The sequence below is a fragment of the Mus musculus genome, chromosome 17 (assembly GCF_000001635.26).
Source record: "Mus musculus strain C57BL/6J chromosome 17, GRCm38.p6 C57BL/6J".
In the NCBI taxonomy this organism is placed as follows: Eukaryota; Metazoa; Chordata; class Mammalia; order Rodentia; family Muridae; genus Mus; species Mus musculus.
Genome location: NC_000083.6, coordinates 67,863,725 through 67,877,000, shown reverse-complemented (window position 1 = coordinate 67,877,000; position 13,276 = coordinate 67,863,725). Strand labels below are relative to the sequence as shown.

Sequence of the window (13,276 nt, the reverse complement as noted above, 5' to 3'; positions counted from 1 at the left end):
GGTAGAATCTCTCTTCTCTCTCTGTCTCTCTGCCTCTCCTCTTCTCTTCTCCCTTTCCCTCCCCCTCCCTCCTCCCTTCCTCTTCCTCCCTCCTTTCCTCCATCTCCCTCCTCCTCCTCCCTTCCTCTTCCTCCCTCCTTTCCTCCATCTCCCTCCTCCTCCTCCCTCTCTCCTCCCTCTCTCCTCTCCTCCTCCTCTCCTCCTCCTCTCCTCCTCCTCTCCTCCTCCTCTCCTCCTCCTCTCCTCCTCCTCTCCTCCTCTCCTCCTCCTCCTCTCCTCCTCCTCCTCTCCTCCTCCTCCTCTCCTCCTCTCCTCCTCCTCCTCTCCTCTCCTCTCCTCTCCTCTCCTCTCCTCTCCTCTCCTCTCCTCTCCCCTCTCCTCTCCTCTCCTCTCCTCTCCTCTCCTCTCCCCTCCCCTCCCCTCCCCTCCTCTCCCCTCTCCCCTCTCTTCCCCCCTCCTCTCCCCTCCCTTCCCCCCCCCCCCACACTGGAACCCTTCCAGACACGAACAGAAACTCACTTTGTACAACTCAGCCTCTAATGGAACAAGCTCTGTTGCAGGATTTCTGTGAGGAAGGAACTAGATTGGAACTTTGTTGGTGTTACTGTTTTAGTGTCTATTTTGAGACAGGTTCTTACTATGTAAACCAGGCTACCCTGGAGCTTACTATGTAGATCAGACTGGTCTGGAACCCTCTGTGTAAGCATGGATAGCTTAGAGCCCTCTATGTAGATCAGGCTTGTAGTCCTCCCTTTGTAGACAAGCCTGGCCTAGAACCTGCTATGTTGACCAGGCTCCTGGTGCCTTTGCCTCTTATATACTGGGATTACAGGCAGATACCCACCACATCTGGCATGATAGTTAACTATCCTGTTAGTTGTTCTTACCCTGTATTTCACAATGAGAGAACTGATATGCTAATATTAGCACTTGGACTGTAATTGAAACAATGTATTTAGATTAGCAGATGTAATCATCAAATAAGTATCAACAAGCTCTCTAATTGCTACATCTTTGCGGAAGCAGCTAAATATAGGAGTAAGAAGTTGGAGTTAGTTATGAGTACTTCAGCAGCGTTCTTTTGAGAAAGTTGGGCCAGCCGCACCCATCTAAACTGACTGTGAGGACAACTGTGAGCGTTGCAAACCATTTGTGAGACCAAGAACTGTATTTGCAAAAATGACTCATGCATTACAGAAGATAAATCTGATGGAGATGAAAGGTCAGGATGGAGAGATGGCTCAGTTGTTGTTGAAAGCTAGATTTACAATCAAGAATATAAGAGATTAAGAGTCACTATATTTGTGATAAACAGTTTTGCTCCTCTTTCCTTGCTTGACAGTCAATACTTGAGGCTATCCCGGATATTGCTGTTCACACCAATGGATCTGCAGATGCTGAGCAGTCGGTTCAGAGCACATTGAGTGGTGAGTGGCATGTCCCCTGGTGAAACTGTGCTAGCCCCTGGAGAGACAATGCAGCCCCCCGGTGAGACCATGCTGTGTCTTCTTTGGGTCTGACATTCAGTGCAGTTAGCAGTTCGTTTTGGTTTTAGTATTTAATTTAACACATCCACTTTGAACACTGACTGGGTTAACACCATAAATGCATACATAGTACTTATGTGTATCACCATAAATGTATACATAGTTCTTATCTGTGGGGACACTTGTGTGGGATACACAAGTATGGGTAATGTTTGGATCAATACATTGTATACGTACACTGATACTGTTTGTATCAGGCTGAACCTATCTAACTCCTAAGCACATCTCATCACTTACCACATTTTTTTTCTGATGACATTTTTAAGTTCCTTTCTTGCACAAGTTTGAATCGTGGAGCACGCAATTGTTAGAGTTGGTCACCATGCTCGGCAATGGTACCTCAGACAGTTTCAGTCTTAGCTAATCCTGCTCCGCTGCTCATCCACACGTCTCTCCCCATCTTCGCCTCTATTCTGCACGATGTGTTATGATTCTGTTGCTTCCAGCACTCCCTGCCCTCGCTCACCTTCAGGCAGCCTCTTTTGTCACTACAGACACTGTTAACTCATCTAAGTGGGAAGCGAAGCCTTCCTTCCCTTCCAACAAGTACGGTAAGGGATTATCACTCAGGCAGTGGCTTTGACTTAGGCCTCCCCATGATGTAGCCAGATGTTACAAGGAGGCTTCAAAGCTGCCTCATCCAAGGCTCCCGGTTACTGAGGAAGCATGTGTTGAACTTGAGCAGCCTCTGGCACACAGGCTGACAGGGCTGGCTCTTCTCTGAACTCCCAGCACTAGAGATGCTCCGAATGGTATCCTCCTAGTCCAAGGCTGGGCCCTGAGTCCCTGCCTTCAGGATTCCTGTCTTTTGAGACATACACATTCCTCTCCTTGGAGATGCATAGCTTATACGTTCACCATCCACATCGAAATGCCAAGAGGAGTCGATGAAAGCATCCGAGGATTGATCGTGGTGATGGCTGCTCAGCTGTGACCTGTCACAATCCATCGGCTTCATTCATCCAATGAAGAATTGCCTGATGTGTGGATTGTTTTTCCAATAATGCTAAGACTGTAAATAAAATAACCAGGGGGAGAGACTTCCCAGAAATGTTTTCCAGTCCGTCTGCTTACTGCCTGGGGTCTAGTTGTAATCCTACCATCAGAGACAGACACCCACATGAGTGGCTCAGTGGTTTGGAGACTCTGCCTGCTTGGTTCCGGGTAGAGAAGACTGGATCCTTCCTTCCTGTGAGCAGAGCACAGACCTCTGCAGAAGTCAGACATCCTGACTCACCTCCCCTCTGCCACTTTCTAACTCCTCTGCAACCCTTTGCTGTGTCCCAGCTTCTGCTCATACTCAAAACTGGAAGGCATTCGTTTATAAACTTTCCACCCTGATTTTAATGGTGCCACAAGCAGCTCTTTCATTGATCTTACTGATTAATTCCAACTTTTGTCACTTTGATCCCCTTGACCTTTCGTCAGAAAAAGTGTTCTGTTTATAGCCCAGTGATTCTTTACTTCCCACATAAAAATGTTTGCCAGGCAGTGAAACAAAGTGTCGTGTTGAAATCCAACTCAGAAGTCAGAGTTCCGTGTTGGACAAATGGTTTGGGCCAAGGAATCATTTGCCTTAATTTGCAGCCTAGCCTGAGAAAGGCAGCTGTGGGACATTTCCGTCGTGTGACCCGGTCAGGTCCTGCTTGATGTACATCATGCAAAGATTCGGCCAATATCAAGTTATAGAAATCCAGAATAAGTTCCCCGAATACCTAGCAGTGGAGTCCACACTGAACAATCGTAAAAGGTGACCGTTTGTGCTTGTGAGAGTAGGAGGGAGTTTTTTTGTTTTGTTTTGTTTTGTTTTTTTAACATCAGAGGAACACAGAGAGATACATGTTCTTCCAGGGTTAGCCTCTAATCCTTCAAAACATTCATAACTAATAAGAGCTTACAGTGTTAAAACTTGGATTGGACAGTTGTTTCAGAAACTGGTAGAAATGTGTCCATACTTTTGTTTTGTTTTATTTTGTTTTTTTAGTTGTTTTTCGAGACAGGTTTCTCTGTATAGCCACGCTGTCCTGGAACTCACTTTGTAGACCAGGCTGGCCTCAAACTCAGAAATCCGCCTGCCTTTGCCTCCCGAGTTCTGAGATTAAAGGCGTGCACCACCACGCCCAGCTATGTGTCCATACTTAAGGTCAAGGCAATACCAGGTCACCCAGTCAGCTAGGCTCTGTTCCCCAGATCTCGGTACCCCAGCGTACCTTGTAAACATCGGTGGTTTGTTTTGCAGCAAACGGCTCAAGGTTGTACTGCGTCTCCTGTCTCTTGTTTTTCTTTAGATGATGATTATCACGGGAAGAACGTTCCAGCAGAGGCTGAAGAGCTGTCCTTTGAGGTCTCTTACTCAGAAATGGTGACAGAAATGCCTGATAGAAATAAATGGAAGAAGTCGGACATTAAGAAAGAAGACTATGTCTTAACTGTGAGTACCCCCTGTGGTCAGTCCAATACCTTGCTGAGAAGGCTTCTGTGCCGACGTGAGGGCTGTTTTTCCTTTTATGTATGTGTAAGGGAGCTGGGGAGGCCAGGCCCCAGCACCGTGTGTCTCCTGGGATATGCTTAATTGTGTTGTTTTATGTGTGCATACCGTGCATAATCCTGCTTACAGGACAGTGGTAGGTATAGGCCTTGTAAGAAGGCAGTTGCTGGGCTGTGGGGATGGCACAGTAGGTAAAAGCACTTGCCAGGAAACATCTTGAGCTGGAGTTTGACCCTCCAGCACCCACGTGAGGATGCGCATGGTAGAGCTCCTCTGTAACCTCAGAGCTCCTTGCTAAGATAAGAGGCAGGGTTCAGGGGAGTTCAGGGTTCAGGTTGCCAACGTTTATAAGCCAAGTAGTGTCACAGTCTCAGCAGCCAACATTATGGAGAGCCCCTGTCAAGTAGGATGAGAGACAAGGACTGACTCTGACACCTACATGCCTGCTATGGCAAGCCTGCCTACACTTACGTGTAGAAATGTGCACAGACACTCATCTTCTGACATCCACATGGCCTGCCTATGCATCCACATAGAAATGTGCACAGACACACATCTTTTGATGTCCACACACCTGCTACAGCAAGCCTGCCGATGCTTACACGTAGACATGTGCACATACACACAAACACATTAATTTGGAAAAGGGGGAGAAGGGAGAGGAGGCTGCTGTCACAGCTGTGATCGGGCTCTGGCTACAACCTTGACAGCTACACAATCCCACCCTTCAGGGCGCCATTTTGGCTCCAGTTAGCATAGCCTTGGTCTTTAGGTGTTCTTAAACAACTATTCATTGTCTCTTAGGTCCAGGACATTCTTTGTAGGTATTTTTCCATTAGGTTTTGTTGTATAAATTTAGTGTGTCCTGATTTCACTTGATTAAAAAAAAAATTGAACATCTTCACTGTGTCTTTTAGAAATTTATCATTCAGAAAACAAGATTTGGGTTGACCGAGACGGGGGACCTGTCTGTGGAAGACATGAAGAAAATCCGCCACCTCTCTCTGATTGAGCTGACAGCCTTCTTCGATGCTTTTGGGATACAACTGAAGAGAAACAAAACCGAGCGAGTGAGAGGCCGAGGTAACTATGAGACCAGGCTGCCCGCCTCAGCGCCGCCCTGGGACACGAGGACACGTTCCTGACTTTAGTGTTTTCTTCCTCCCTTGGCTCTGTTCTCTGCAGACAACGGGATTTTCGGAGTGCCACTTACAGTCCTCCTGGACAATGACCGGAAGAAGGACCCTGCAGTGAAAGTTCCCCTGGTGTTACAAAAAGTGAGTCCCTGGGCAAAAGACCAAGGAGACAGTGAGCTCCGAGGGCACTTGTAGAGTTAAAGTTGGGGGAGCCCTATTGAGGTCTGACCATTGCTTTTCACAGAGGGTCCTGTTTCAGGCACATGAACTGGAGGGACAAGCCTCGGGAACCTTTCCACCTTGGGAGCTGTTGTTGCATGCCCTGGAACCTTGTTACATTGTTCCTCCATAAGAACAATGTTCTGTCAGGGATGGACAGTGTTCTGGCTTCTGGTTGTTTTGTCCAATGCTGCTTGTGTAAACGCATGTGCTTACACGAATTTACACATGTTTATATGGATTTTTTTTTTTCAAATCAAGATAGGGTCTCACTTTGTTGACCTGGCTATACTGGAACTCACAGAGATCCTCCTGCCTCTGCCTACTAAGTGCTAGGATTAAAGGCATACCCACTATGCTTAGCTTGTTTGCATGCATTTTTGATTATTATCTTTATAGATGTGATTGTTAATAGTCTATTTGCTGAACTTACAAGTGCTTTGTGAGATGTATCAAAAGCTATGTTTGCCAAATGGGTGTATGCAATCATTTTATGGAGTTTTACAACTCAAATCAAGGTAATAAAGACAATATATACATACACATACACACACACACACATATACACACACACATATGTAATTTAAATAAAATATATTTGAGGTAGAAAATATATTGAGCATTTAGATATCAGAATATATCAGTTTTCTGAATCTGATGTCAAATTTTAAGTACATATAATTGATAAAAAAATAATTATTTTTAACCTAGAAAGCCAAATTATTATTATTATTATTATCATTGTTATTATTATTAGGTTTTTTTTTTTTTTACTTATTCACTTTACATCCTGGTCACTGCCCCCCCTCACAGCCACCCCCACCAACAATCCTTCACCCCACTCCTTCTCCCAAAGGATTTTTTTTAATATCTCAACTGCTGTATCTAGAGCTCTCTATGATTGCTAAAGAATTGCTTTACTTTTTTAAAGATCTAGGTTTCTTTTTCATTATGCGTCCGTGTCTCTGTGTGTGCATGCACACATACATGTAAGCCCCTGAGGGAATGAGAAGATGATGTCAGATCCCCTGGTACTGAAGCACAGGCTGTGGCAAGACTCCCTGTGAGGACTCTGCCAATTGAACTCGGGCCCTCTGCTTGATCAGGGTCTGTTCATAACCACTGAGTGGTCTCTCAATGTCCCACAACTTTCAAATATGGGTAACAACTGAATCGGCTTACCTAAGTCCTCACTTACGCGCAACAGCGACGCCTGGTGGCACACTTAACACCGCAGGCCTTTATCCTAGCCCTCCCTGGATTTTAAATGGTTTGTAAATGATACATAAACCCTGGCTGGGGAAACAGACTTGCTTTTACCCACACTAACAGTTCTGCATCCGCCCTCTTCTCCTCTTCTAAGTGGCTCCTGGCACCTCAACCAGAGCTGCTTCCTCAAGTCTGGTGATCAATTGACCACTGAAGGAGCAGGGAGGGTGCAGTGACAGAGATGCTGGCATCCTTTCTGTGCAGAGGGGCTGTCTGTAGGGAGTCTCCCCATGGGAAGGGCTGTACCAATGACGTCATATCCTGTGTCGTTAGCATGGAGAGGCCCAAGGGGCAGTTTTTTTTTTTTTTTTTTGTTTTGTTTTGTTTTTTTATCACTTTGCAAACACGGCAACTGGGGCAGAGGAGGATGAGCCAACGTAAAAGGTACACAGCGCATGCCCAGTCCATAAGTCCTTGTGAGCACATGCGCAGCCCAGAGTCCTTGAGCGCATGTGCCAAGCTCCCGGAGCCCTTGTGGGAGCGTGCGCAGTCGAGAGTCCTTGTCCCCGTGCTGCCCTTCCTGCTCGGAAGTTAAAGCACGAATGACGTACTTTGTCCTAAATGTCAAGGATGGATTTTGCAAAAATCAACCTTTAACCCAAGGCAATTCAGCACAAGCTTAGATGACATAGGTGCAAAACCCAGCTGGGTCCTCAGCCTCCCTCAGCAGGGGGGAGAGTAGTACAGGCAGGGTTGAGAGAGCAGTGGCTGAAGGTCATCAACACTGCCACCACCATCATGTCCTCACCGCCATCAACACCATCACCATCATCGCCACCACTACCATGAGTATTTAAGAGAGAGGTTAATTCTTACATGTCTAAGTCCTTAGTTAATATTCTAGAATTCTTTTAAGTTCTTAGGTCCTTTGTAACCAATGAGGGTAGATTTAGATGACATTACGTTCATGCAGGGTAGTGTGGCTGTAGACACATGGTGTGATTGAGCATTGGTTGGTCAACATAAGAGAAATGATTATCATATTTGAAAGATACAATTTGGAAACATAGCACAGTAGATAAGACAACATACCCAACAGAGTCCATGGGTAGGAGTTGATGTTGGGAAGTTACAGCATAGATGATCTAAATGGAGAATTTACTCGCTGGCAAATCAAAGGCAGTATTGACTTTTTTGGGCCAGTTATTAGTATTTCAGAAATCATCCGTGTATCAGGTTCATAGATTATTTAGAATTATTTCTTCTTCTTCTTCTTCTTCTTCTTCTTCTTATTATTATTATTACTATTATTATTAGAATGTTTGTCATCCTACAGAGGTATTTAATTTATGTAATTTATTGTCAATTTCTAGTTTTTTCAGAAAGTCGAGGAATCAGGTCTGGAATCGGAAGGAATTTTTCGACTCTCGGGATGTACTGCCAAAGTCAAGGTACTCAGTGATATCTCTCTTCCCAGATAAAGACGTGAGCTAGCCTTGGTCAGCGTTCAGTCGCTCAGGACCCGAGAAACACTTATAAAATAAAGTATTTGGTTGGGGGGCTTGCTTACAGTTTCAGAGAGTGAGTCCATTGTCATCGTGGCGCGGGGGCTGGGGTGGGAACATGGCAAGAGCATGGGAGCGTGGTGGCACTCAGGATGCTGCAGCAGTTGCTAAGAGCTTCATCATGATCAGAAGGCAGAGAGAAGAAAAAAATGGGCCTAGCATGGGCTTTAGAAAACTCAAAGCCAACCCCCCACCATGACGCACTTCCTCTACCAAGACCACAGCTACTTCCCGAGGCCACACCTCCTAACCTTTCTCTAATAGTGCCACTTCCTAATGACTAAAGCGGTCAAATATATGAGCCTATGGGGGACATTCTTAAGCCACCATGACCCAGTTCCAGTGAGCATCAGAAATCTCGTCTCTGTGACCGCCGTTGTCCCTTTGATAGTATGGCTTGGCTTGCCATAATACTCTTAAGTACTTCGGTTGTATGTCTCTTCCATGCTGCGATTCTTAGAAGCTAGAAGAGTGAAACATTGCCATTAAAACTGTTGCTTGTCTTCAGATTGGAGTTTGAAACACCCGGACCTGTTTAGGGGATCAACTTTTTTTTTTTTTTTTTTTTTTTTTGGCCTTTAGGAGTCTTTGAGCTTTTACTTCCATTGCTAATTGCTCACAGCTGAGACCCATTCTTAGCTTCTTCTTTGGTCAGATTTCATCTAAGAATTTGTAGCAGTGCTCCTAACCACTGGAGTACTCACTCAGCAGCAGCTCTGAAACCCCAGTTCCATGTATGGTAATGCCAGCATCTACATAAAACCGCAGCGCAGCAGTGTGAATTCCTTTGCTCTGCCTTCTTATACCCACACAGGCAAGCTCTACAGAGCAGTGAGGAGTCCTGGAGGGGCGAACCTTTTCTAGTAAAAGCTTTCATTGTGCTTCCTTTTGGGCACACACATGCCTACGTTTTGGTCACCCCAGTCTGTGGACACCCAATGATGGGCCTTGAAAAGAATGTGCAAGTGGTGGTGAAGAAATGATTGTGATAAGCCAATGAAAGAAAAGGCACAGGGGTGGAGAGGAATCCCTTCATTAATTCACTTATACTTGAGGGAATCTATACCTATGAGAAGGGTCAAGGTAGAAATGTTGAAATATGGTAGCATATTTCTTTTCCTTTTTCTTTCTTTTTTTTTTTTTGTTTTTTTTTTTGTTTGTTTGTTTTGTTTTTTTGTTTTGTTTAGTTTGGTTTGGTTTTTCGAGACAGGGTTTGTCTGTATAGCCCTGGCTGTCCTGGAACTCACTCTGTAGACCAGGCTGGCCTCGAACTCGGAAATCCGCCTGCCTCTGCCTCCCAAGTGCTGGGATTAAAGGCGTGCGCCACCATGCCCAGCCAGCCTGCAGCATATTTCTTGAGTGAAAAGAAATTAAGTAGGCTGTGTCTATTGGCTCCTCCAAAGCAACAATGGACTGGTTGGTAGTGAAAGAGAGCTGGTAGGACCTGGGCTATGGTACAAGCTTGTCACTTCCTCCCAACAGGGGAGCCCTGCACTGGGCAGAATGGTGCAAGCCTGGAGCCATCTACCTGATCAGTCACCGGCTAGCATAGGTGCTGGGCCTGACCAGCCGACAGAATCGGCCACCTGAGCCTCTTTGTAAATGAATGTGGCAAGTTCTCATTTGTAGGGATGTCTGAAGATGGGCAGGTTGGAAATTAGGACTCCATTCAGCAAGGAGCTGGTTAAATACTAACACAGTTTCATTTGGAAGGCTCCTGAAGTGAGCTTGTTTTGATTTATCGTGTTCCGTTCATAGGCACGCCTCTGGGGAGAACACGCAGTAATGAGGATAAAGTGTGGACTGCTTTGGTTGTCTAAGTTATCAGCTGAGTCAGAGACTAGAAAGAGAGCCAAAGAGCCAGGCTTCGCCACCAGAATCAAACTCCACGCCTCTAAGCCCCTCTCTGTGCAGATCCACTGTGAAGAGAAAAGTTTCTTACGTGCCCCGCGTATGATGTTAGAGTGGGAGTTACGTTTCTTCGACAACCCTTTCTTTGTGTGAAACCTGCTTACCGAAGGCTGATCACCCTTCAGTGTGTTCACTGACGCATGAGTACCCACCCCGAATTTAGGGCAAGGTCTATTTTCCCTTACTGTTTTTGACGTTGTGTCAGCCGGTTTATTCTGCCGCTTGTTAGTCCACAAATGCAATCCAGATGTTTTCCTAGCTCTGGTTTCAGGCAAGCAAGCATGGAAGAAATCTGAGCCAGTGAGCAGATACTGGGAAAACGCTGTGGCTAGAGAGACAGTGGCCCTGGATACGTTGCCTAGGCCTTCACGTCCCCTTTATTCAAACCTTCAGTACCTGTGCTGGTTAAGTTTTCTGCTGTGTTTTCCTTATCCCCGAAGTACATTTCTGACAACGTGCTTGGGGAAAGGCAGTTTTCAAAAGCCATTATAATTACTCTTGATTCGAGCCAAGTAAATGACAGCAGCCATTGTGTGGGGGGTGGGGGTGGGGTGCTGATATTGAGTGGTCCGGCTTTGCGTTCTAGATGATCAGTGGGCCTGACAGGGACTCAGGCCTGAGAGGAAGCTGCTCACCTAGAGCCAAACGAGCTGCAAAGCCAGCTTCCAAGTCTGAGGCCCACAGATCATTTGGAACCAGTTTGATGCTTTGGAATGCTCAGTGATGTTCTTTTCAAAACATCGCAGAAATCTGAGCCAAACGCTGGGAACGTGTTTTATGGAAGAAGGCAGACTGTTTGACGTGTAAGCTCTCCTTGCCTCTGCTGCCTGTTGTTCTGAGGTTAGCTGTAGGTGCTTTGGAGTTATGCCACCCTGTGTGTTTGGTCTCTCTCCCGAGCTGGTAGCTTCAGGCTGGGGCTTTGCTTTTATTTATTTATTTATTTATTTTGTGAAGATGCTTCAGAAACTGATGTAGCCTTCTCTGTGCTCCAAAGAGACTTAAGGACACGACTTTGACTCTGCCTGTGTTCTCCTTAGTGGTAAACAAAAAAAGAGGTTTCTAGTGACTGATAGATTGGCGGGTTGGGTAATTGGTGGATTGGTTGGTTGGTGGGTTGGTGGATTGGTTGGTCGTTGCTGGGTTAGTTGATTGATGGGTTGATTGGTTGGTTGATGGGTTGGTTGGTTGGTTGATGGGTTGATTGGTTGGCTTTTTTGAGACATAAACTCATCATTTGAACCCAGGCTGGCCGCATACCCATCAGTATCCTGCCTTGGCACCTAACTCAGCAAGCTTGACACAGATTTCAGTTTCGCAGCCTCTGGAAGCCGTAGAAACGCTTGTGTTTGGCATGAGATGAACAAAACGGCTGGCTCTGTTCGGGACTCAAAGTAGGCGTCTCACGAGAACGAGGCAAAGGCTGTAAAAAGGGAAAGGCTACTCAAGTCTCATTTAAGTTATCTCTTTAGGGCTGTATCAGTCTGATGCTTCCAGGTGCCTGCTGTTTGAGGTAAACCCTCAAGTCCAAAGGCATGGTAGAAAATGAGTTTGACCATAGTAAAGAAGCTTAAAGAACAGTTGCCACTGATAAACAGATGACCCGATAATGCAGACTCTTTCAAGTAGGACCTGACTGTGAGTGGAACTTACAGAGAAAGGCCTGGTGCTTTAACACAAGCTGTTTGCCTAGTGCACTGGAGCAAAGGATACACCAACATGTGGAAGGTGTGTGTGTGTGTGTGTGTGTATGTGTGTGTTGGCAGAGCTGCTGTACCCGTTCCAGGAAAGTCATTATTATGCCTGCACTCTGCAGTGAAGTCAGAGTTACTTTATTGGGGCATTTCTCATTCCACATGTGAAAGAGCGGAGAGGCATGTGTTCATGGTCTGACTTAGGAGCAGAAGGGAGGGTAGCAGCAAGGTTATGATGAACGGAAAATGTCAGTTCTGTCAAATTTGAGCAAAGACTTTATCATGTGGGGGCTGTGCTATCCCACCAAAACCACAGAAGTAGAGCTACAGACTCAGTAAAGAGGTTTTATAGCTGTGCAGAATTGGCCAATTGTTTCAAGATTATTACTGTTTTGAGGATACCTCTGGAAATGCTTTTAAAAACTACCTCGCAAATACCATTCCAGCTCAATCATGTGGGAAGGTTAGAGGGTTAGGTTAGCAGGTGTTAACTTGAGCTGTCAAGTCGGAGAAAAAAAAAAAAAAAAAGAATAGTCTGTGTAATGATGGTGGGAAAGAGGCCATGACATTCAGTCTCTCTGAGTACTGACCAACTGCTTTGCTTTGCAGCAGTACCGCGAAGAACTGGATGCCAGGTTCAATGCTGACAAGTTCAAGTGGGACAAGATGTGTCACAGAGAAGCTGCGGTCATGTTGAAAGCATTCTTCAGAGAGCTGCCCACCTCTCTCTTCCCTGTTGAATATATACCCGCCTTCATCTCTCTGATGGAAAGTAGGTGACGAAGTTAGATATGATTAAAATATACGTAGACATACGTCAGCACAGCATAATGTGCCAGGTCGCCCCGTGAAGTGTGGTTCCTCTGTGCTGACTGCTGGTGCCTGCGGACCCTGGGGTGAAAGACCATTTATGATAGTCCTGGGTTCGCATATCTAAATTAGATTGTTGTCCGTAATTTTTTAATTTGCTAAAGAAGAAACCTTTCTATTTTAAGGAGACTATAGTGTTTTTCAGTTCTGGAAGGTCCAGTGGATGCTTTTAAATATTTTAATTTGCCTGTTGGCAGGCTCTGTCTTTTCATTCATTCTACATTACTTTCTTTTACATCGTTTGCATACTTTGAGAGCTGCTTTAAAACCTTGTCTGCTAGTTCCAGCCCCTGGGTCATCTCATGACCTGGGTCGTCTTCGAGGATGGATAAATACTCTTCTTATTTTGTATTTACAGCTAGTTTAGAGTCTATTCGGATGATGTGTTTGGCTGCAGTGTTTAAATAGGTCATACACTTCACAAGACCAAAGATGCTATCAGTCACTGATACAGTGACTCAGCATTTAATTTATGTGTCTGTGTATGTGTGTGGGTGTGTGTCTTAGTTAGGGTTTTACTGCTGTGAACAGACACCATGACCAAGGCAAGTCTTATAAAACACAACATTTAATTGGGGCTGGCTTACAGGTTCAGAGGTTCAGTCCATTATCATCAAGGTGGGAGCATGGCAGTATCCAG

General features: G+C 45.5%; 1 protein-coding gene across 6 annotated transcripts in view; it reads left to right on the top strand.

Moving 5' to 3' along the window:
• Positions 1-13,276, top strand: part of Arhgap28 (Rho GTPase activating protein 28) — a 161,492-nt gene that overhangs the window by 127,197 nt on the left and 21,019 nt on the right. For 4 of the 6 annotated variants that reach the window (NM_172964.4, XM_006524343.4, XM_006524341.4 and 1 more), the window contains exons 6-11: positions 1,343-1,427; positions 3,836-3,978; positions 4,953-5,118; positions 5,221-5,312; positions 7,973-8,050; positions 12,376-12,538. In NM_172964.4, coding sequence (NP_766552.3) covers positions 1,343-1,427; positions 3,836-3,978; positions 4,953-5,118; positions 5,221-5,312; positions 7,973-8,050; positions 12,376-12,538 — 727 coding nt within the window. The remainder of the gene's footprint in view (positions 1-1,342; positions 1,428-3,835; positions 3,979-4,952; positions 5,119-5,220; positions 5,313-7,972; positions 8,051-12,375; positions 12,539-13,276) is intronic. The other 2 variants (NM_001347410.1, XM_017317488.2) reach the window with 1 other exon arrangement.